We start from the raw sequence: 26,030 nt of genomic DNA, 5'->3' as shown, positions 1-26,030 counted from the left end.
GATAAATGTAAGGATGTAGAGGCTTATCTCACTAGGGGTAAGATAGACACTGCCTACAGAAAAATTAAACAGACCTTTGGGGAAAAGAGTACCACTTGTATGAATATCAAGAGCTCAGATGGAAACCCAGTTCTAAGCAAAGAAGGGAAAGGAGAAAGGTGGAAGGAGTATATAGAGGGTCTATACAAGGGCAATGTACTTGAGGACAATATTATGAAAATGGAAGAGGATGTAGATGAAGATGAAATGGGAGATATGATACTGCGTGAAGAGTTTGACAGAGCACTGAAAGACCTGAGTCGAAACAAGGCCCCGGGAGTAGACAACGTTCTATTAGACCTACTGACGGCCTTGGGAGAGCCAATCCTGACAAAACTCTACCATCTGGTGAGCAAGATGTATGAGACAGGCGAAATATCCTCAGACTTCAAGAAAAATATAATTATTCCAATCCCAAAGAAAGCAGGTGTTGACAGATGTGAAAATTACTGAACTATCAGTTTAATAAGTCACGGCTGCAAAATACTAACGCGAATTCTACGCGAATTCTTTACAAACGAATGGAAAAACTAGTAGAAGCCGACCTTGGGGAAGATCAGTTTGGATTCTGTAGAAATATTGGAACACATGAGGCAATACTGACCCTATGGCTTATCTTACAAGATAGATTAAGGAAAGGCAAACCTACATTTCTAGCATTTGTAGACTTAGAGAAAGCTTTTGACAATGTTGATTGGAATATTCTCTTTCAAATTCTGAAGATGGCAGGGGTAAAATATAGGGAGCGAATAGCTATTTACAATTTGTATAGAAACCAAATGGCAGTTATAAGAGTTGAGGGGCATGAAAGGGAAGCAGTGGTTGGGAATGGGGTGAGACAGGGTTGTAGCCTCTCCCCGATGTTATTCAATCTGTATATTGAGCAAGCAGTGAAGGAAACAAAAGAAAAATTCGGAATAGGTATTAAAATCAATGCAGAAGAAATACAAATGTTGAGGTTCACCGATGACATTGTAATTCTGTCAGAGACAGGAAAGGACTTGGAAGAGCAGTTGAACGGAATGGATAGTGTCTTGAAGGGAGGATATAAGATGAACATCAACAAAAGCAAAACGAGGATAATGGAATGTAGTCGAATTAAGTTGGGTGATATTTAGCGTATTAGATTAGGAAATGAGACACTTAAAGCAGTAAAGGAGTTTTGCTATTTGGGGAGAAAAATAACTGATGATGGTCGAAGTACAGACGATATAAAATGTAGACTGGCAATAGCAAGGAAAGCGTTTCTGAAGAAGAGAAATTCGTTTACATCGAGTATAGATTTAGGTATCAGGAAGTCGTTTGTGAAAGTGTTTGTATGGAGTGTAGCCATGTATGGAAGTGAAACATGGACAATAAATAGTTTAGACAAGAAGAGAACATAAGCTTTTGTAATGTGGTGCTACAGAATAATGCTGAAGATTATATGGGTAGATCACATAACTAATGAGGAGGTGTTGAATAGGATTGGGGAGAAGAGAAGTTTGTGGCACAACTTGACTACAAGAAGGGACCGGTTGGTAGGACATGTTCTGAGGCATCAAGAGATCACCAATTTAGTATTGGATGGCAGCGTGGAGGATAAAAATCGTAGAGGGAGACCAAGAGATGAATACACCGTGCAGATTCAGAAGGATGTAGGTTGCAGTAAGTACTGGGAGATGAAGAAGCTTGCACAGGATAGAGTAGCATGGAGAGCTGCATCAAACCAATCTCAGGACTGAAGACCACAACAACAACAACATCCTCATACTGTTCAACATTCCTTATTCTTCCACCTTTGTGGGCTATGAGTGTATTACAAAATAAAGACTTTAACACACATTTCTTCTGTGGTGAGCTGTAATATTATTACAACACCATGTCCTGTACCAGGTTGACTCACTCTATAAGAAAGTAGTTCTGAACAGCTTTCTGAAAGTTAAAAATGTTATTTCAAAAATAACAGATAGATGTACAAAGCTCTTTATTTACAAATTAAGTTGAAATACAGTAAAGAAATGTTACAATCTTTTCCTTTTATTTTGTACTTTAGTTTTCTTTTCATTTGTATTTACACTAACTTCAGGTGTCTCCTTTGGATTATGCTTCATTTTTCTTTTTTTCCTTTTTGCAGCAAGTTTCTGAAACAATACAAAAGAACTAATGTTTAAAATCTGTCACAAGAGGGACACTGTAAGAAAACGTCATTAATATCATATAACATAAAACCTTTATGTAAAAAGAACGTTTATTTCTTCTGCTAAAAATGTAAATGTCGTGTGATTAGGGCCTCCCGTCGGTTAGACCATCCGCCGGGTGCGAGTCTTTCGATTTGACGTCACTTCGGCCACTTGCACGTTGATGGGGATGAAATGATGATGATTAGGACAACACAACACCCAGTCCCTAAGTGGAGAAAATCTCCGATACAACTGGGAATCAAACCCGGGCCCTTAGGATTGACATTCTGCCGCTCTGACCACTCAGCTACCGGGGGCGGACATTTCTTCTGCTGGAAGACATGAAACATATTAACACTGTTCATCTACATCTACATCGATATTCTGCAATCCGCCTCATGGCACGTGGCGGAGGGTACATCATACCACTACTAGTTGTTTCCCTTCCTGTTCCACTCATAACCAGAACAAGGGAAAAACCAGTGTCTGTATGCCTGCATATGAGGCCCACTTTCTCGTATCTTATCTTCTTGGTCCTTATGCCCAATGAATGTTAGATGCACCAAAATCATTCTGCAGTGACCTTCAAATGCCAGTGCTCTAACTTTTCTCAATAGTGCTCCTTGAAAAGAATGTTCCCTACCCTCCAGCGATTCCCATTTGAGTTCTCAAAGCATCTCCGTAACACTTGCACATTTCTGAACCCACCACTTGCATGTTTTTGAACCCACCAGTAACAAGTTTAGCAGCCTTCCTCTAAACTGCTTCGAAGTCTTCCTTCAATCCCAGGTGGTATGGATACCAAGCACTTGAGCAATACTCAAGAATAGGTCGCACTAGCATCCCATATGCTGTCTCCTTTACAGCTGAACCACACTTTACTAGAATTCTCAAAAAATAAACCAAAGTCGACCAAACACCTTTCTTACCACAATTCTCACATCCTCATTCCATTTCATATTGCTTTGCAATATTACTGTTGTTGTTGTGGTCTTCAGTCCTCAGACTGGTTTGATGTAGCTCTCCATGCTACTCCACCCTGTGCAAGCTTCTTCATCTCCCAGCACGTACTGCAGCCTACATCCTTCTCAATCTGCTTAGTGTATTCATCTCTTGGTCTCCCTCTACGATTTTTACCCTCCACGCTGCCCTCCAATGCTAAATTTGTGATCCCTTGATGCCTCAAAACATGTCCTACCAACCGATCCCTTCTTCTAGTCAAGTTGTGCCACAAACTTCTCTTCTCCCCAATCCTATTCAATACCTCCTCATTAGTTACGTGATCTACCCACCTTATCTTCAGCATTCTTCTGTAGCACCACATTTCGAAAGCTTCTATTCTCTTCTTGTCCAAACTGGTTATCGTCCATGTTTCACTTCCATACATGGCTACACTCCATACAAATACTTTCAGAAACGACTTCCTGACACTTAAATCTATACTCGATGTTAACAAATTTCTCTTCTTCAGAAACGATTTCCTTGCCATTGCCAGTCTACATTTTATATCCTCTCTACTTTGTCCATCATCAATTATTTTGCTCCACAAATAGCAAAACTCCTTTACTACTTTAATTGTCTCATTTCCTAATCTAATTCCCTCAGCATCACCCGATTTAGTTCGACTACATTCCATAATCCTCATTTTGCTTTTGTTGATATGCATCTTATATCCTCCCTTCAAGACACAATCCATTCCGTTCAACTGCTCTTCCAAGTCCTTTTCTGTCTCTGACAGAATTACGTCATCAGCGAATCTTAAAGTTTTTACTTCTTCTCCATGGATTTTAATACCTACTCCGAATTTTTCTTATGTTTCCTTTACTGCTTGCTCAATATACAGATTGAATAACATCGGGGAGAGGCTACAACCCTGTCTCACCCCATTCCCAACCACTGTTTTCCTTTCATGCCCCTCGACTCTTATAACTACCATCTGGTTTCTGTACAAATTGTAAATAGCCTTTCGCTCCCTGTATTTTACCCCTACCACCTTAAGAATTTGAAAAAGAGTATTCCAGTCAACATTTTCAAAAGCTTTCTCCAAGTCTACAAATGTAGGTTTGCCTTTTCTTAATCTATTTTCTAAGATAAGTCGTAGGGTCAGTATTGTCTCACGTGTTCCAACATTTCTACAGAATCCAAACTGACCTTCCCCAAGGTTGGCTTCTAACAGTTTTTCCATTTGTCTGTAAGGAATTCGCGTTAGTATTTTGCAGCTGTGACTTATTAAACTGATAGTTTGGTAATTTTCACATCTGTCAACACCTGCTTTCTTTGGGATTGGAATAATTATATTCTTCTTGAAGTCTGAGGGTATTTCACCTGTCTCATACATCTTGCTCACCAGATGGTAGAGATTTGTCAGGACTGGCTCTCCCAAGGCTGTCAGTAGTTCTAATGAAATTTTGTCTACTCCTGGGACCTTGTTTCGACTTAGGTCTTTCAATGCTCTATCAAACTCTTCACCCAGTATCGTATCTCCCATTTCATCTTCATCTACATCTACATCCTCTTCCCTTTCCATAATATTGTCCTCAAGTACATCGCCCTTGTATAGATCCTCTATATACTCCTTCCACCTTTTGCTTCCCCTTCTTTGCTTAGAACTGGGTTTCCATCTGGGCTCTTGATATTCATACAAGTGGTTCTCTTTTCTCCAAAGGTCTGTTTAGTTTTCCTGTAGGCAGTATCTATCTTATCCCTAGTGATATAGCCTCTACATCCTTACATTTGTCCTCTAGCCATCCCTGCTTAGCCATTTTGTACTTCCTGTCGATCTCATTTTTGAGACATTTGTATTCCTTTTTGCCTGCTTCATGTACTGCATTTTTATATTTTCTCCTTTCATCAATTAAATTCAATATTTCTTCAGTCCCCCCCATGAACCATGGACCTTGCCGTTGGTGGGGAGGCTTGCGTGCCTCAGCAATACAGATAGCCGTACCGTAGGTGCAACCACAACGGAGGGGTATCTGTTGAGAGGCCAGACAAACGTGTGGTTCCTGAAGAGGGGCAGCAGCCTTTTCAGTAGTTGCAAGGGCAACAGTCTGGATGATTGACTGATCTGGCCTTGTAACAATAACCAAAACGGCCTTGCTGTGCTGGTACTGCGAACGGCTGAAAGCAAGGGGAAACTACAGCCGTAATTTTTCCCGAGGGCATGCAGCTTTACTGTATGATTACATGATGATGGCGTCCTCTTGGGTAAAATATTCCGGAGGTAAAATAGTCCCCCATTCGGATCTCCGGGCGGGGACTACTCAAGAGGATGTCGTTATCAGGAGAAAGAAAACTGGCGTTCTACGGATCGGAGCGTGGAATGTCAGATCCCTTAATCGGGCAGGTAGGTTAGAAAATTTAAAAAGGGAAATGGATAGGTTGAAGTTAGATATAGTGGGAATTAGTGAAGTTCGGTGGCAGGAGGAACAAGACTTCTGGTCAGGTGACTACAGGGTTATAAACACAAAATCAAATAGGGGTAATGCAGGAGTAGGTTTAATAATGAATAGGAAAATAGGAATGCGGGTAAGCTACTACAAACAGCATAGTGAACGCATTATTGTGGCCAAGATAGATACGAAGCCCACACCTACTACAGTAGTACAAGTTTATATGCCAACTAGCTCTGCAGATGACGAAGAAATTGAAGAAATGTATGATGAAATAAAAGAAATTATTCAGATTGTGAAGGGAGACGAAAATTTAATAGTCATGGGTGACTGGAATTCGAGTGTAGGAAAAGGGAGAGAAGGAAACATAGTAGGTGAATATGGATTGGGAGACAGAAATGAAAGAGGAAGCCGCCTGGTAGAATTTTGCGCAGAGCATAACTTAATCATAGCTAACACTTGGTTTAAGAATCATGAAAGAAGGTTGTATACATGGAAGAACCCTGGAGACACTAAAAGGTATCAGATAGATTATATAATGGTAAGACAGAGATTTAGGAACCAGGTTTTAAATTGTAAGACATTTCCAGGGGCAGATGTGGACTCTGACCACAATCTATTGGTTATGACCTGTAGATTAAAACTGAAGAAACTGCAAAAAGGTGGGAATTTAAGGAGATGGGACCTGGATAAACTAAAAGAACCAGAGGTTGTACAGAGATTCAGGGAGAGCATAAGGGAGCAATTGACAGGAATGGGGGAAATAAATACAGTAGAAGACGAATGGGTAGCTTTGAGGGATGAAGTAGTGAAGGCAGCAGAGGATCAAGTAGGAAAAAAGAAGAGGGCTAGTAGAAATCCTTGGGTAACAGAAGAAATACTGAATTTAATTGATGAAAAGAGAAAATATAAAAATGCAGTAAGTGAAACAGGCAAAAAGGAATACAAACGTCTCAAAAATGAGATCGACAGGAAGTGCAAAATGGCTAAGCAGGGATGGCTAGAGGACAAATGTAAGGATGTAGAGGCCTATCTCACTAGGGGTAAGATAGATACCGCCTACAGGAAAATTAAAGAGACCTTTGGAGATAAGAGAACGACTTGTATGAATATCAAGAGCTCAGATGGAAACCCAGTTCTAAGCAAAGAAGGGAAAGCAGAAAGGTGGAAGGAGTATATAGAGGGTCTGTACAAGGGCGATGTACTTGAGGACAATATTATGGAAATGGAAGAGGATGTAGATGAAGATGAAATGGGAGATATGATACTGCGTGAAGAGTTTGACAGAGCACTGAAAGACCTGAGTCGAAACAAGGCCCCCGGAGTAGACAATATTCCATTGGAACTACTGACGGCCGTGGGAGAGCCAGTTCTGACAAAACTCTACCATCTGGTGAGCAAGATGTATGAAACAGGCGAAATACCCTCAGACTTCAAGAAGAATATAATAATTACAATCCCAAAGAAAGCAGGTGTTGACAGATGTGAAAATTACCGAACTATCAGCTTAATAAGTCACAGCTGCAAAATACTAACATGAATTCTTTACAGACGAATGGAAAAACTAGTAGAAGCCAACCTCGGGGAAGATCAGTTTGGATTCCGTAGAAACACTGGAACACGTGAGGCAATACTGACCTTACGACTTATCTTAGAAGAAAGATTAAGGAAAGGCAAACCTACGTTTCTAGCATTTGTAGACTTAGAGAAAGCTTTTGACAATGTTGACTGGAATACTCTCTTTCAAATTCTAAAGGTGGCAGGGGTAAAATACAGGGAGCGAAAGGCTATTTACAATTTGTATAGAAACCAAATGGCAGTTATAAGAGTCGAGGGGCATGAAAGGGAAGCAGTGGTTGGGAAGGGAGTAAGACAGGGTTGTAGCCTCTCCCCGATGTTGTTCAATCTGTATATTGAGCAAGCAGTAAAGGAAACAAAAGAAAAATTCGTAGTAGGTATTAAAATTCATGGAGAAGAAATAAAAACTTTGAGGTTCGCCGATGACATTGTAATTCTGTCAGAGACAGCAAAGGACTTGGAAGAGCAGTTGAATGGAATGGACAGTGTCTTGAAAGGAGGATATAAGATGAACATCAACAAAAGCAAAACAAGGATAATGGAATGTAGTCTAATTAAGTCGGGTGATGCTGAGGGAATTAGATTAGGAAATGAAGCACTTAAAGTAGTAAAGGAGTTTTGCTATTTGGGGAGCAAAATAACTGATGATGGTCGAAGTAGAGAGGATATAAAATGTAGGCTGGCAATGGCAAGGAAAGCGTTTCTGAAGAAGAGAAATTTGTTAACATCCAGTATTGATTTAAGTGTCAGGAAGTCATTTCTGAAAGTATTCGTATGGAGTGTAGCCATGTATGGAAGTGAAACATGGACGATAAATAGTTTGGACAAGAAGAGAATAGAAGCTTTCGAAATGTGGTGCTACAGAAGAATGCTGAAGATTAGATGGGTAGATCACATAACTAATGAGGAAGTATTGAATAGGATTGGGGAGAAGAGAAGTTTGTGGCACAACTTGACCAGAAGAAGGGATCGGTTGGTAGGACATGTTCTGAGGCATCAAGGGATCACCAATTTAGTATTGGAGGACAACGTGGAGGGTAAAAATCGTAGAGGGAGACCAAGAGATGAATACACTAAGCAGATTCAGAAGGATGTAGGTTGCAGTAGGTACTGGGAGATGAAAAAGCTTGCACAGGATAGAGTAGCATGGAGAGCTGCATCAAACCAGTCTCAGGACTGAAGACCACAACAACAACAACATTTCTTCAGTCACCCAAGGATTTGAATTAGCCCTCGTCTTTTTGCCTACTTGATCCTCTGCTGCCTTCACTACTTCATCCTCAAAGCTACCCATTCTTCTTCTGCTGTATTTCTTTCCCTCGTTCTTGTCAATTGTTCCCTTATGCTCTCCCTGAAACTCTGTACAACCTCTGGTTCCTTCAGTTTATCCAGGTCTCATCTCCTTGAATTCCCACCGTTTTGCAGTTCCTTCAGTTTTAATCCACAGTTCATAAACAATAGATTGTGGTCAGTCCACATCTGCCCCTGAAAATGTCTTACAATTTAAAACCAGGTTCCTGAATCTCTGTCTTACCATTATATAATCTATCTGATACCTTCCAGTATCTCCAGGCTTCTTTCATGTATACAACCTTCTTTTATGATTTTTGTACCAAGTGTTACCTGTGATTAAGATGTGGTCTGCGCAAAATTCTACCAGGCACTTCCTCGTTCATTTCTTACCCCCCAATCCATATTCACCTACTACGTTTCCTTCTCTTCCTTTTCCTACTATCGAATTCCAGTCACCCATGACTATTAAATTTTGATCTCCCTTCACTATCCGAATAATTTCTTTTATCTCATCATACATTTCTTCAATTTCTTCGTCATCTGCAGAGCTAGTTGGCATATAGACTTGTACTACTGTCATAGGGGTGGGTTCGTGTCTATCTTGGCCACAATAATGCGTTCACTATGTTGTTTGTAGTAGCTTGCCCGCACTCCTACTTTTTATTCATTATTAAACCTACTCCTGCATTACCCCTATTTGATTATGCCCCTGATATTTAAACAACATGACTTTCTCAAGCAGTACCCTACTAATAATGTATACGAAAATTACAGGTTTGATTTTCATACTCATCCACATTATCTTACATTTTTCAACACTTAAAGCCAACTGCCATTCATCATACCAACTACAAATTTTCTCTAAGCCATCTTGTATCCTCCTAGAGTCACTCAACTTCGACACCTTACCATATACCAGAGCATCATCAGCAAACAACCACAGATTGCTGCCCACCTTGCCCTCCAGATCATTTTTGTTGTTGTTGTTATTGTGGTCTGAGTGGTTTGATGCAGCTCTCCAAGATACTCTATTCTGTGTGTGCCTCATCATCTCCAAATACCTACTGCAACCTATATCCTTCTGAAACTGCTTATTCATCTCTTGGTCTCCCTCTATGATTTTTACCCCCCACCCCTCTCACTCCCATATCAACCAATCCCGTCTTTTGGTCAAGTTTTGCCACAACTTTCTTGCCTCCTCAATTCTGTTTAGTACCTACTCTTAGTTACATGATCTACCCATCTAACCTTCAACATTCTTCTGTAGAACCACATTTCAAAAGCTTATATTCTCTTTTTGTCTAAGCTGTTTATCGTCAATGTTTCACCTACATACATGGTTACACTCCAGGCAAATACTTTCAGAAAAGATTTCCTAACACAGAAATCTGTATTTGATGTTAACAAATGTCTCTTCTTCAGAAACACTTTTCTTGTTATTGTCAGTTTACATTTCGTATCCTCTCTGCTTCGGCCATCATCAGTTATTTTGCTGGCCAAATAGCAAAACTCATCTACTGCTTTAAGCATCTCATTTCCTAATCTGATTCCCTTAGCACCACCTGATTTAATTCTACTACATTCAATTTTTCTTGTTTTGCTTTTGATGATGTTCATCTTATATCCTCCTTTCAACACATCATCCATTTCATTCAACTGCTCTTCCACATCCTTTCCTGGGTCTGACAGAATTAAAATGTCATCTGCACATCTCAAGGTTTTTATTTCTTCTCCCTGAAATTCAATCCCTACTCCTAATTTTTCTTTGGTTTCCTTTACTGCACATGGAAAAGAAAGAGTGCCCATATAAATACGGACAGAGCACCTGACGCATAGCAATGGCTACCTGGTAAAGCTTAACTGCTAAGCTTACGACTCGAACCAATCTACTGTAGCTGTATCTTCATCCATTTGACCTAAATTGTGTCTCATGTTAAAATGGACGAACTTTGTTTTGATTTGGAGGTGCGATCCAAAACTTCTCTCTCTCCTTGAATTTTGAGTCTCAAATTTCAGGTGTGGCTTAGATTCGGGAAATTTTTTTCCTTGATTTCGAGTCTCATTTTTCAGGTGTGGCTTAGAATCAAGTAAATACGGTCAGTGGTATAATGAGACATACCCTCTGCCATGTACCTCATAGCATATTATTGAGTATGGATGCAGATGTAAAAGAGGACCTCGCCGATCCATATAACGTGCACCCATTGTCTAGCTGCAATCGCACAAAAGCCCTATACAAATGGAGTTGATGTGCTCTGTCTGCTCCCATGATCTGTGGCTAAGAAAGCACAATATTCAGGGTCTTCTGGGTTCTGGCTTTCAAGTCTCTCAGGTGTGGTAACCATGACAATCTGGAGTCAAAAACGTGGCCTAGAACGCTCACCAAATTTTTAAAATGTAGAATGGGGTAACTCACTTGCAAGTCAAGTAAATTAAAAATATGACAAGAATGATTAAAATGAACACACATACATTTATCTGCAGGAAACTGAAAACTTGTCTTTGCAGCCCACTCTCTTAAACTGTGCATTGTAAGTTGCAACTGACAGATTGCTGTTGTAACATTGGAGGAGAAACTTGCAAAATCATCCACAAATAAGGAGCGTTTTACAGGACTCTTTACTGCAGACATGATACTGTTTATGGCTATGGCAAAGAGGGTAATGCTGAGAACACTGCCCTTAGGAACACCATTCTCCTCCTCAAAACGATCCACCTGTGTGTCACCAGCTCAACACTTTAAAAACTGCTTAGACAGGAAACACCGTATGAAGATTGGGAGGTGGCCACAAAAGCCCCATTGATGGAGTTGTATGAGAATATTATGTCTCCAAGTAGTATTGAATGCTGTCCAGATTTCAAAGAATATACTGAAACAGTGGTGTTTACATAGAAAAGCCTGCTGAACAGCTACCTCTAGCAGGGTCAGGTTGTCAACACAGGACTGAAATCTCAGGAATCCACACTGAGCGTGGCTAAGTCATTGCATGATCTCTAACAACCAGACCAAATGACTGTTAATCACTCACCCCAGGGCCTTTCCTATAAAATCGTTAAGGTGACAATATGGTAACTACTGGGACATGTGCAGTCCTTTCCCGGTTTGAGGACAAGTATCAAAATTGCCTCTCTCCATGAGTTGGGAAAGTGACCTGTCTGCCATATCAAATTAAAATATTTAAGGAGGATTTCCTTTGATGCTGTTGGCAAATGTCAAAGCATGCAGTACCAGATTTGGTCGTGACCAGGTGCAGAATCACAAGTCTCAGTCAGTGCTGAATTCAACTCCCTCAAGGAGAAAGGGCAGCTGCAAAAATCAGAATTGTTGGATCTGAAGTCCATCCTGCCCCCTCTCTACAGCTGCAAGGTAGACAGGGAAGGACGGATCCTGGCTGGCTTTGGCAGCAGTTGTTCTAAATGTCTGAGCGATGTCTTGGTGCATTATTTGGAAATGCACCTGTTTCAGCACTGCTGCTATTGGGAAATGATTGTGTTTGCTAGAAACCCTCCTGATGGCTTTCCATACTTTCGTGGAACAAGTGGAATGGTTTATGGAAGCCAGGAAAACTTGCCGTGACTTTCTCTTACTCTCCTTAATTACACCTCGAGCCTCGGCTTTTGTGACTCAAAACGCTGTGAGATTATCTGTTGCTGGGCGATATTTAAATTGTCGAAGAGCTGAATGCCTGTCCCAGGTTGCTGAGCAGCAATCATAGGTCCACTAAGGTACAGACTGTCTCTTAAGGTAACCTGAGGACTTTGGGATAGATAAGTCAGCAGCAAGATGGATCAATGTTGTGATGTTATCCACCCATTCCTGTATGCTGTCGCGATGTCTGAACACAACCAGCAGCCTGAACACTGTCCAGTTAGCCTTGCTGACAATCCATTTCAGTGGCTTCTGTTAAGTAATGCTTCATTTAGTATATTGATGATCCACATTGGGAGGTGGTCACTGGAATGAAGAATATCAGTTGCTTCATACTGAGCAGGGTCTGCAGAAAGAGAGATTGATGGCTGAAGATGACCCAGTAGCAGGTGAGAAATGAGTGGGACCATCTGTGTTGAGGATGGACAGCTCCTGAGACAATATGATGTTCTCCAACACTCAACCCCCCATAGCAAGTACAATTTGAGCCCTATAATACATTACACACACTGAAATCATTTACTAGGAGAAATGGGTAGAAGAGTTGTTCTATGTCTGTGAGAGCCTCGGTGTCTATCGCATCCTGTGGAGGTAGGTACAGTGAGCAGATAGTGATGATCTGACCCACATGAACTGCAACAGCTATGGCATGTTGGTCAGTAACCAAGGAGAGAGCAGAGGAGAGGTATGTGTTATTGACAAACACAGCAAGCCCTCCATTGGCCTGTTCCACAGACAGGTCATCTTTGCAATGAAGGGTACAGCCCCCTAGTACAGAGGCATCAGATGTTTTAAAATGTGTTTCCCACAAATACAAGCACAGGGGACATTTCTATGATAGGAGTTTCAGTTCCTTCCCCTGTGCTATGAATCCACTGATGTTCCACTGCAGTATGGAAGCCATTTGTCGTGGAGGTTGCACTTTCATCTTGTCTTCCTGCCAAGAAGGAGAGCCCATAATGGGTGGATGCTCAGTCATGGGGCGAGATGACTGCCGTAGGCTGACACAAAGGTCCATCAGCTCTGAAGACGAATTATGAGAGAGATCACAGAGTGACATCAACCTCATCAGACTGCTTACTTTCCATCTCCATCAGTGGCTGATTCTTTGCCTTTGCCCTAGGTAGGCATTGCAGCCACCACAACCACAGCTATGGTAGTGGCAATGCTGGACAGTGAACTGAACTTTTGGAGGGGGCAGGGAGCTCTGCAACAATGGTAATCATAGCCTTTTCTGATGTTCGGGGAGGGGGGGGGGGGGATGTAGGCTTCGAAATAGCTGCAGCAGTGCAAGTGCTTTGAGAAACACAGATACTACTACAGACACTAGGAACGTCCTTTTGAATACTGGTATGAGTTTTTGGGACTGGCTGTTTGAGAATGGAAGCAAAAGAGGCAGCAAATGTGAGTAGTTGCATAGTCATTTAGATATTTTTGGTTTCACCAAGTAGGATGCCCTTGTCATTTTTATCTCCTGGATCTTCCTTTCTTCAAGAAAGACACTGCAGGCTCTACTCCAGACAGGGTGATCTCCAGAGCAGCTGACACACTTCAGAGGAGATGAACAACCAACTCCTTCGTGGGTGGCCTTACCACATTTGCCAGAAGTGGCTTCTCCCTTACAACTTAACAGTAGTGTGTCCAAAGCATACACACTTAAACCACTGCACTGGGTCATGTCACATTCTTAGAAGAAGTAAACCTGCTTTGACACACACTGGAAGTTTCATGGTGTTAACTGTTAAGTATAGAAGAGTTTGATTTCATCAGACTGCCATCCACCCTTTTCCATGATGTTTTGCATGTCAACAATGCCTTCTTTGGTCAATCAGCTTTCAGTTCAATCTTTGGGAATATTGACCAGATCTCAGCATGGCACAACACCTTTGCTGTAGTTGATGGTGTTGCACAGTTCAGTTTCGGTCGCATACTCCCCGAGGCATTGAGCTTTGTGGAGGCTCTTTACTTGATGACAACTATACGTATCTGTTCAAACAAATTTCGGGCTTGCAGCCGATCGTCGTTCAATACTTCGCACGATATTTCAACTGGGCACCTGCCAGTCATCTTCAGGCGAGCCATCACAGACTGTCCGGACGACTGGCTGCAAGCCCGAAATTTGTTTGAACAGTCAATTCGCCGGGAAAATTTTAAAATTCACAACTATACGTATCTTTCAACAGTGTCCCATTTCACAAGCACTTGACACATTTTAAAGTGCCATAGATTCCCTCTAAATCTTTCTGGATACAGAAAGGTGAAACTTTCTTAAAACTGCCCTTTTACAGTTTGACAGAGCAGCAAGCATTCTGTTTCTATAAATGGCAGCACCGTAAATAATTCCTAAATTAGGAAGACTGGGTACATGAGCCCTCTTGTTATATTGGGTGTTTATACCTATGACCTGCCTACCCATTCCACTGAGAGAAAAAAAGAGGAAATATTGAAGGTTCCATCTCGGGCCCACAGTGACAATGGACTGGCAGCACTTACCAGTCCCCAGCTCAGAAAACTGTTGTCACAAAGCCTGTACCTGGTAAATGAATCCTGATCCCCTGAGGGCTAGACTCATTCAAATTACAACTGATGGTGTCTGAAATGTAATTAACACTGAAAACAGAACAATGAATACTGAAAGCAGAGGAATTTGTTAGGATGTGCCACTGACATCTACAGCCCATCAGGAAACTAGCAATGCTCATTATCCGCAACATATATAACAGGACCAATACAGATTTGGTTCAGCATATGACTTGCAGATACTCAGCACATTCAAATTGTGACTGCACAGCAAATTCAAGTGTTAACACAGTTTCAAAATGTCAGAATTACATGTTCTAATAATACAAAATATTTGCAAACTGCTTTTGCTCAATAATATGCAAATCTGTTACGGTTCTCAGACCACCTTATCATGTATGGTTTTGGTTTTCCAGAGTACAAAATGGTGCTATCACAAATGGATGCTGACAACTAATGACAGACTAACAACATGTCATATTTCGAACACTGCTTTCACCAACCTTTTGTTTTCCAATTACTTTGTTGAATATGCATTACTCACAGAGTTCAGCAGTTTCTATGCCTAGCAATACAAAGGCATATAATAATTATAGACTGAACATTCAAAAAGAAAAAATAAAACAGGACAAAAAATCTTACAGCAATACAATAAGCCTTATCTAGATCAACAAATGACTTTGAATATAACAGTTTTTATTATTTTTTGTTACAGTACTTTGCATTAAATCATAAAAACAAGAGTACGCAAGGTTAAAAATGTTATGCTGTTGAGTAATGTCATTACCAGCATCAGAATAAGTTTGCGTTTTGCGATTAATGCAAATACAGATTTGATTTCTGCCACAAAATACGAAAATGCAAAATTACCTAACACACCGTGAAACAGCGAACTGTATCAAAGATGAACTATTTTATCAGAGATTGTCTGAAATAGCTTTATTTTCTTTACATAAATATTGAAACCAGTTTTTGGTTACTGGTATTACACATCATCTGGCAAATCCCAATTTGAAAAGATAGTGTGTGTCAGAATGTGTTTGCAAAACAAAAAATGCATGAATTCAATAGCATATCAGTGCACTCAATGCTCTGGTGCCATGCCAGTTGTGAGCAGGTGAATGATCTGTGTAAGTTACACACCACATAATGCAATATAGTACCACCGATTAAGACAGCTCTTATCAACTGAAAGGCAGTACAAGTTTGTTCCAACATCAAAAATAAATAATTACATGAATAAATAAATACATAAATAAATAAACAGATAAATATCAATATAATAGAAGGAAACATTCCACGTGGGAAAAATTATATATAAAAACAAAGATGAGGTGACTTACCGAACAAAAGCGCTGGCAGGTCGATAGACACACAAACAAACAAACACACACACAAAATTCAAGCTTTCGCAACAAACTGTTGCCTCATCAGGAAAGAGGGAAGGAGAGGGGAAGACGAAAGGAAGTGGGTTTTAAGGGAGAGGGTAAGGAGTCATTCCAATCCCGGGAGCGGAAAGACTTACTTTAGGGGGAAAAAAGGACAGGTATACACTCGCACACACGCACATATCCATCCACACATACAGACACAAGCAGACAACAGCAAGCAAGATACAACATAAAGCATTCGGAATGGGCAACTCTGCAATTGCATCTTGATGTTGGAAGAGTATATTGCTTATGGAGATTTCCAGAATATTGTAAACCAGGTAGTTCTGGCCCGACATCTAGCAGAATTTGATGTGAACACAGTTCAAAATTCCCACCATCAAAAATTGCCACAGTAAAAGTGGTGAACTTTGGCTAACAAACGTGTCTGCTTGTGTCTGTATGTGTGGATGGATATGTGCGTGTGTGCGAGTGTATACCTGTCCTTTTTTCCCCCTAAAGTAAGTCTTTCCGCTCCCGGGATTGGAATGACTCCTTACCCTCTCCCTTAAAACCCACTTCCTTTCGTCTTCCCCTCTCCTTCCCTCTTTTCTGATGAGGCAACAGTTTGTTGCAAAAGCTTGAATTTTGTGTGTGTGTTTGTGTTTGTTTGTGTGTCTATCGACCTGCCAGCGCTTTCGTTCGGTAAGTCACCTCATCTTTGTTTTTATATATAAACAAATAAATAAATAAATATAAGGATGAAAATTCATATAGATGATAGTGTTTACATTCAATGAATATTGTATTCAGGACCATAGCTTATCCACTGCTTTGAGTGCTGTTGTCGCAATGTATAACAAAAAATAGTAGGTGGTTGCACACGTTTGTTAGCCAAAGTTCACCACTTTTACTGTGGCAATTTTTGATGGTGGGAATTTTGAACTGTGTTCACATCAAATTCTGCTAGATGTCGGGCCAGAACTACCTGGTTTACAATATTCTGAAAATCTCCATAAGCAATATACTCTTCCAACATCAAGATGCAATTGCAGAGTTGCCCATTCCGAATGCTTTGTGTTGTATCTTGCTTGCTGTTGTTTTTTTCTTATTTCCACACAACACCAGAAAGATCGGTGATTCTGTGAAAACGTGTCAGTTCTGCTTCCACAGAAAAATAGAGCACGGATGTCGGCTGGCGGCTGCCTTGCAAGAGGGAGGCAGGGCTTGTTTCCCCACACTGCTCATCTTCCCTCTGCAAGTCATTTTTCTAGTTTGTTTAGTTTAGGCTCACAGCTGTCTGCTAAGTATACACCGTCCACATACTACACCAAAGCAAGTGGAAAACGAAACCCGCCACGTATTTTGACTGTGCCAAAATTCCTCCCCTAACATGCGAAAGGAGTTCTTTTCGGTACTACTTCCATGCTACATGCCTTGTCAGTTCTATCTCCATCGTTGTCACATATGGACTGCATGGCTATGAATCTCCAAAGCAGCTCAAAATTAATATTACACAAATTTTTTAGCAATAGAGTTGAGTGGAGAAAGAAAAATAACTTCAAGAAACACATTAAGTCAGAGATGCATTCAATTCATTGGTAGGAAAATTCTCCAACTTCTGAACAGAACAATCCTTTGTTGAAAGCTGAAATATAGCCAAAAGAAGAAACAAAGGCTATTTCAGAAAGAAAAAAAAAAAGCTGTTGAAGTTTTTGCAAAAGCAAACATTCCAGTCATGAAGTTCCCCAATCTGCACATTCTTTAACAGTCAATGTCACAGCACTAAGGCTTTCTCTTCATTTATGTTGCTTGACATCTTTTTAAATTTGCAAGCAAAAAAGTTAGATGTGAATTCTGACAAAATATGCAAAGTTTGGTAAAAATAAATATGAATTTAATCAAAGATAGAGCTACATTTTTCCAGATCCTAGTCATTACCAAGTGATCATAAATCATCCAGAGCTAACAAAACAGATGTCTGTGACTGTATGAACAAAGAAAGAAGATCAGGGATTAATGTGCTCTTAACAATGACAGAAGTAGTGACAGAGCACAAGATTATAAGATTAGACTGATTAAGACTGTCACAGCATGGTGTTTAATATGGAACTGTTCTAGCATTTACCTGAAGTGATTTACAGAAACCATGAGATGGGGTCAGGGGGAAGTCTGCCTTAACCACAGTGTCAATGAGTGTAGAACATTCTAACACTCGTAACAGGAATATTAGAAAATAAAAATTACAATTAAGCAAGTAGTACAAAATTCTATTGTTACTGAGCAGATACACACAAGGCATAGTAACAACAAATAAAAAAACTGACATAACAAGAGCTTCTTAATTCTGTAAAAAGAGTTTTTCTGTTATGTATTATCCTCACGAATTCAATTTAAACCCAATGCATACCTCTTTCTGTGGACAGTTGCCTTTCCTGTGTCCTTCACCACCACAGTGGAAACAAACACCAGAAGGAACAAAAGTTCCACATTTGTGATTAGTTAGGCAACAGCGTCCACATGTGCCACAGTGCTTCCAAGAAGGTTTCACACATCTGTTGCACTTAAAGCAATGCTCATAAGTTGTCCCATTCTGTAACAGAACAATAAAAAATGTGTGATAATGTGATAGTAAAAATAATTCAGTCAGTTCAGGTCTAGTATGTACCAACATAAAGAATTCCTTCAATAGCATTCACTGCCATTTCATAGTAAAAGACTCAGAGAAACACTTCAATGTGTGTCACAATGACAGGCCACACACCGCAATCCACTGATTCCATTGAGCTTTGACACAGTAGTCAGGGAGCCATATAAAGTAACTCCTTTGAATAGGTTTAGATCACTAGTCTCCCATTTTTTAAAACATCAAGGTCAAAAGTCTTGAGGCCTACAACACAATAGTTTCTCAGAAATTGAAAAAGTTGCTGATTTTTATCTAACAATAGTTTCTCAGAAATTGAAAAAGTTGCTGATTTTTATCTAACAATAGTTTCTCAGAAATTGAAAAAGTTGCTGATTTTGATCTAATGCAAAATTTAGTTGAGACAGAAAGCCAATGCTAACTGGGGCAGTGTCCAAGCTGTTGCAAAATCTATATAACATCATTTTAGGTTAAATGAACTTTATAGTGAACAACAAAAAATAACAATTAGCATGTGTTCCTACATACTTCAACAATTCTTGGTGCCGACTGTATTTTTTTGTGTTTTCCAGTATTCTCATAACATACTGTTTTTTAAGGTATTTGGAGAAGAAAAAGAGAGCAAATATGTTATACACTGACAACTGGTTGTACACACTGAGCTGACAAAAGTCATGGAAAAACAATATGCACATATACAAACGGCGGTAGTATAACATACACAAGGTATAGAAGGGCACTGCATTAGCGGAGCTGTCATTTGTACTCAGGTGACTCACATGTAAAGGATTCTGATGTGATAATGACCACACAATGAGAATTAACAGACTTTGAATGCAGAATGGAAATTCAAACTAGACGGAAGGGACATTCCATTTCAGAAATCTTTAGCAAACTCAATATTCCAAGATATACAGTGTCAAGTGTATACCAAGAATACCACATGTAAGGCATTACCTCTCACCACTGACAATGCAGTGGCTGACAACCTTCACTTCATGAAAAAAACCAGTGGAATTTGTGTAGAGTTATCAATCCTAACAGACAAGCAACACTGTGTGAAACAACAGCAGAAACCAATGTGGAACGTTCAACGAACACATCCTCTGGGAGAGTATGTTGAAATTTGGCGTTAATGGCCTAATGGCAGCAGATGGCTAACGCAAGTGCCTTTGCTAACAGCAGATCACCTGCAGCACCTCTCCTGGGGTCTTTACCATATCGGTTGCCCTAGATGACTGTAGAACTGTGGTCTGGTCTGATGAGTCCCGAGTTCAGCTGGTAAGAGCTGATGGTAGGACTCTACTGTAGTGCAGACCCCACAAAGTCATGGATACAAACTGTCAACTGGTGTGTGCTGTGTATACATGGAATGGACTGTGTCCTCTGGATGTCTGGGTACTTTGAAACAATTTGCAGCCATTCATAGACTACCGTATTTACTCGAATTTAAGCCGCACTCGAATCTAAGCCACACCTGAAAAATGAGACTCGAAATCAAGGAAAACAAATTTTCCCGAATCTAAGCCGCACCTGAAATCTGAGACTCGAAATTCAAGGGGAGAGAAAAGTCTTAGGCCGCACTTCCAAATCGAAACAAAGTTGGTCCATTGTAATATGAGACACAATTTAGGTTGAATGAATGACGATACAGCTGTAGTAGTTTGGTTCGAGTCGTAAGCTTAGCAGTTAAGCTTTACCAGGTAGCCGTTGTTATGCGTCAGGCACTCCGTCCGTATTTATACGGGTACCCTTCCTTTTTCATGTGCTTCGTCTGGTTTGAATTGATTGTTTATTTTTCTTTGATCTGACAAGTGCAGTTCTTTTTGTTATAGGTGTTTCCGTCACTCAAAGCTGAAAATGCATTACTGTACTGTGTCATGCATTCTTTGTCACATTCTGAAAATGAGGGTTCATGGCCTGTTGCCGCTCGTGGCATGGCTTGCTTTTGTGCACGCTACCGCCGCTTACAATTTAAAAAAACAAAGAGAGGAATCGTCTCATTAGTGAAACAATGGCAAGAGACTGCTATTTGTTGCTACTTACACTGCTGCTTTCTTTGATAATGATCAACAAGAACCAAATAATAGACTGCTTATGATAGAAGATGTTCTGAACGAGAATTTAGCGAAAAAAATTTCCGTTTGAAAATCTTTGCAGACGCCTCTTTAATACATTACATTATGCACAGAAATTAGAGTCATCTTAGATTTAAAAATCTAGTCAATTGTCGTGCTTCATTTCTGACTGTATCACTATTAGGCATAAGAATAATACGAGTATAAACATGACATGGTATGTATATTCTTCCGCATCTGCTGTTGTCTCACTCTAGTTTCGTAGTTTATTAGGCGGACAGGATTTAAATGAGATAGCAGGAAACACGAAAGAATACATGGTAAAATGTTTATATTCATATTATTCTTATGGTGAAGAGAATACTGCATGTGATTCACAATTCATAAAAGTTCCTATTAGCAACCATTTCTTCTCACAGTTAGGAAAAAATTCAGAAAGCAGAGTTGGCCATATTGGCAAATATCCCAAACAGTCTTGCCAGCTGGATTCTCGTAGAACATTGAAATGCTGCTACGTTTGAAGAGGAACAATACGGAATAATGTATGAAAATGCAGTGGTCGAAACTCGGGACGGAGAAAAAAAAGGGCGGCTTAGATTCGAGTAAATACGGTACATGTTCCCAAACATGTCACCAGACCACAGTTGTTCATGATTGGTTTGAAGAACATTCTGAACAATCCAAGTGAATGATTTGGCCACCCAGATCAATACGATCTGATTGAACATTTATGGGACTTAATCAAGAGGTCAGCTTGTGCACAAAATCCTGCACCGGCAACATTTTCGCAATTATGGACAGCAGTCAATATTTCTGCAAGGGACTTCCAACGACTTGTAGAGTCCATGACACATCAAGTTGCTGCAATTCAGCATGAAAAAGGAGGTCCAACATGATATTAGGAGGTATCTCATGACTTGTCACCTCACTATATAATCTCTCTTTGAAGTTGATTTTGACGTTCTGTGTGTATAAGAACAGTGTGTGGAATACTGAGGCTGAAATGTGATTCCATATACAGCTCTGGATCCTTACAACATCATCTGGATAATGTAGCTTTCAAACTATTTTGAGAAGTATGAGACAATTTTGCTTACTTTCATACATTTGTGTTAATACGCATGCACCACAGGAAAATTCAGATGATAAATTATAAGATACAATTGCTGATGAATACTTACCTTAAGGAGCAAAAGCATGTAGTACTGTTGATTTGCACACATAAAAAGAAAAATTCATACATTTCCTAGCTTTCAAAACTAACAACTCCTTTTTTGGGGGAAGAGAGAGGAGTAGGTTGGGGAAGGTAAAAAATGAAGGGCAGCTCCTACAGATTCTCAGAAGAAAGGACTATTAGTTCCGAAAGCTAGGCAATGTACTACACATTTAGCCACCATGTTAGTACATATGGCACTGTGATCTGTTATAAGTTGTTAACTGAACAACTACAAAAATCATCAATTCATATATACTACTGTGATCGTGTCCCTCATTACATGAGAATAATTTCTTGCAGTTACACACACACACACACACACACACACACACACACACACACACACACACACACACACACCAGAGGAGAGAGAGAGAGAGAGAGAGAGAGAGAGAGAGAGAGAGAGATATTTCTGATTACTTGAGTAGAGCAGCCAATATAAAACACATCTCTGAGATTGACAATGATGATTATAAATGGACAATTTCAAGATTACTGCACAACACATCATAAACAAAGTTGTGGTGTGCGCGAAAGCTTCAAAACCAAAGAGAACTTCATTGCAGGTTTAAGCATAGCCAAAGCTTCATGGGGTAGGGGAGGGGGGGGGGGGGGGGGGAGGGTGCTGGCAAATCTAAGGTGTAAGGACAGCCATGCATGAAGCACTCAACAAATTCAAAAGTAATATTCTATCTACCGATTTAAGGAAAATTCTAAGAAATTCTGTTGCTTGGTTAAATCCATAAACAGATTAAAGCCACTGATCAACTGTAAAGAAACAGAGGATGACAGAGAGAAGGTCACAGTACTAAACCCTCTTTCTCTAAAACTATCCCACTGAGGAAGACTGTACTGTGGTACCTTCTTTCAATTCTCATACAAAAAAATAAAATGATAGACATCGAAATAAGCAACTGTATGATAGAAAATCAACTAAATTACAGCAACAAAGGAAAGGAGACCGCACCTGACTGGATACCTACAAAATTCTAGATACACAATGTGAAGGAACTCACTCCTATTCTAGCAATAGCCTGCCATACATCACCCGAAGAATGAAGCATTCCAAATTAATGGAAAATCCAGGGGTCATTCTCGTTTTGATGAAAGGGTGGCAAACAAGCGCATACAACGATATTGCTGAAGTCCGTCTGTCACAGAATTTTAGAACATGGTTTATGCTCATGTACTATGACCTGACTGACTGCTGAAAATTTCCTCCATATGAATTGAAATGGGTTCTGCAAACAGCAATCACGTGAAATCCAACTTGCTCTGTTCATCCATGAAGCACAGACGGCAGCAAATACTGATGCTCAGGTCGATGCTGTGTTCCTCGACTTCCAGAAGTCACTCAATACTATTCTGTACTCTTGCCCAACAAACACAACGTAAGCGTACGGAATATCAGATGAACTTTGCGACACCACTACACATAAAAAAAAATCAGAAATGAACTGCCAATGACCTTGATTTGAGGGGTCAAGTTCCTTTTGAAACAAATGTAAAAATCATTGTGCTCAAAATGACAAACAGGAGATTCTCTTTTAACATAATTAAATGCTGAGCATGAACATAAATTCTACACTAACAGGGACGATACACACAGTCCCATTAAATTACGAAACTTCAGTAGTTATTTCAAAGGAAGGAAAAGCCACAAAGATAGGTTTTTCTCCTATATGCTAAACAGTATTTTTTTCACTGAGATTTATCAAGTGAAGAACAGGTGCACAAGGGCTGTAAATTAGAAAGCAGACAGAGAGTGGCACCTAATGAGGCACATAATGAATAGAATATTTCTATGGTAACATTTTCTGTATGATGTGTCCTAAATGCGTATCAAGTACAAACTTCACATAAAAGACATTAAACTCTGATACCCCTTTCATTTTTAACGTATGAATAATTTCTAATCCTATTACTGCACACATTACCTTTGAAGTACACTTGTTGCAATAAGTGCAATGCTTGTTCTCCTGACTAGACCACTGTCTACATACGGGGCAGAACCGGTATCCTTCTTCTGCTGGTAATTCACATTTCTCTAGTGGGATGTCAGTGAAAATCCGTACAGGTGATCCCTTCTTCATAATTTTAGAACCTAAAATTTTGTCATGAGAAGTGAACCAAATATCATAACTAAACACATTTAAATTAATTAACACAAAGACTTTATGGTAACAGTGAAACGAAACACACACACACACACACACACACACACACACACACACACACACACACAATTCCAAAAAACAGTAAGTGCCACCCGTAACAGTTTTACAGAAACTGGACTCCGTTTCATTGGGTGTCGCCCTCTTCACTTACTATTACAACTCTGTACTTGTTGATTCATTTTGTCATCTTCAAGACATGGAGTCATGGGGTTCACACTGATTATCTTAGAGTCTTTTTTTTGAAGTAATGTTTGAGTAACTAATGACCGACACTTCACCTTGATTGTGACATTCAAGTCAGCTATGAAACAATTGTTTATCATCATACTGTAAAATGTAAAGTTAAAAAAAATTATTTTATTTTATAAAATCATTTACATAAATCTGAAGACCTGAAATAATTACATTAAAATTCGCAAGTAAATCGACTGAGTAAAATCCAACAGCTTAATCATTTTCATTTTATATCTTTGAATTATTTATCTTTGTCTATTATGTCACCTTTGGTACATATCTTAGTCGATTCAAGTCCATAGTCAGTCTTACTAGCAGCAAGATAATGAGATCTGCAGGAAAAGTAAAATACTGTAATTGAAAGGAAATAAATAATGCATTTGTTGAAAAAAATGCATTATTGAATCTATGTCCGGTAACCAAGGTTTCATAATGATCCAGCACAGTATTGGGAACTTCGCATCATCTGGTTACAATAAACTTTCAATGACTTAAAAAATCCATCATTTAAGTTAATTTACAAAAACCAGTTGTACTTATTGCTACATTTGATAAATGTTGTCTGAGATGAAATACATTCAGCACCAAATTTATTTTATGTAACAATATGATAGTTGTTACTCACCACATAGCAGAGATATTGAGTCGCAGAAAAGCACAACAAAACACTGTCAGAAAGATAGTTTTCGGCCAACAAAGCCTTTGTCAAAAATAGACACCGCACATGCACACACACACACACACACACACACACACACACACACACACACACACACACACACACACACGCAAACGCACCTCACACACACGACCACAGTCTGTGGCAGCTGGAGCCCGACTGCGAGCAACAGCACATTATGGGAGAGACGAACAGGTGGGGGTAAGGAGGAGGCTGGGACAGGGAGGGGGAGGGATAGCCAGGTAGGGGTGGGGGACAGTAAAGAGCTGCTGGGAGTGTGCAGGGGACAAAGTGGAGGGTAGGGCAGCTTGGTGCAATCGGGAGGTTAGGCAAAGGGCGAGGGAGGGGGCAGAGGGGGGGGGGGGGGGGAGATTGCGGAAAAGGAGAGAAGTATAAAGACTGGGTGTGTTGGTGGAATAGAGGGCTGTGTAGTGCTGGAATGGGAACAGGAAAAGGGCTAGATGGGTAAGGACAATGGCCAACAGAGGTTGAGCCCAGCAGGATTATGGGAACTAAGATATATTGCAGGAAAAGGTCCCACCTGACAATTTAGAAATGTGGTGGTGGTGGGAAGGATCCAGATGGCACAGGCTGTGAAGCAATCATCAAAATGAGGAATGTCGTGTCGGATGGCGAGCTCAGCAATACGGTGGTCCAGTTGTTTCTTGGTCCCAGTTTGTCAGTGGCAATTTGTTTGGACAGCCAGATTGTTGATTGCCATGCCCACTTAGAATTCAGCACAGTAGTTGTAGCTTAGCTTGTAGATCACATGACTGGTTTCACAGGTAGCCCTGCCTTTGATGGGATAGGTGATGTTTGTGACCAGAAGGAGAGTAGGAGGTGGTGGTGGTGGTGGTGGTGGTGGTGGTGGTGGGATACTGTATGGGGCAGGTCTGTCATCTAGGTCTGTTACAGTGATCCGAGCCATGAGGCAAGGGGTTGGGAATGGGGGCTGTATAGGGATGGACAAGGAAATTGTGTAGGTTCCATGGGTGGTGG

The 26,030-nt window shown here is 40.2% G+C and overlaps 1 protein-coding gene across 1 annotated transcript in view; it reads right to left on the bottom strand.

Annotated features, from left to right (window-relative positions):
- Positions 1 to 1,988: 1,988 nt before the first annotated feature.
- LOC124605789 (rRNA N6-adenosine-methyltransferase ZCCHC4) overlaps positions 1,989 to 26,030 on the bottom strand; it is an 85,071-nt gene continuing 61,029 nt past the window's right edge. Inside the window, exons 7-9 of the mRNA XM_047137680.1 lie at positions 23,879 to 24,045; positions 18,414 to 18,596; positions 1,989 to 2,162 (exon numbers count right to left, since the gene is read on the bottom strand). Of these exons, the coding sequence (XP_046993636.1) occupies positions 2,043 to 2,162; positions 18,414 to 18,596; positions 23,879 to 24,045 (470 nt within the window). The 3' untranslated portion in view covers positions 1,989 to 2,042. The remainder of the gene's footprint in view (positions 2,163 to 18,413; positions 18,597 to 23,878; positions 24,046 to 26,030) is intronic.

This window comes from Schistocerca americana, chromosome 3, assembly GCF_021461395.2.
Source record: "Schistocerca americana isolate TAMUIC-IGC-003095 chromosome 3, iqSchAmer2.1, whole genome shotgun sequence".
Lineage (NCBI taxonomy): Eukaryota > Metazoa > Arthropoda > Insecta > Orthoptera > Acrididae > Schistocerca > Schistocerca americana.
The sequence above is the reverse complement of the archived record's forward strand: the minus strand, read 5'-3'. Positions and strand labels throughout refer to the sequence as shown.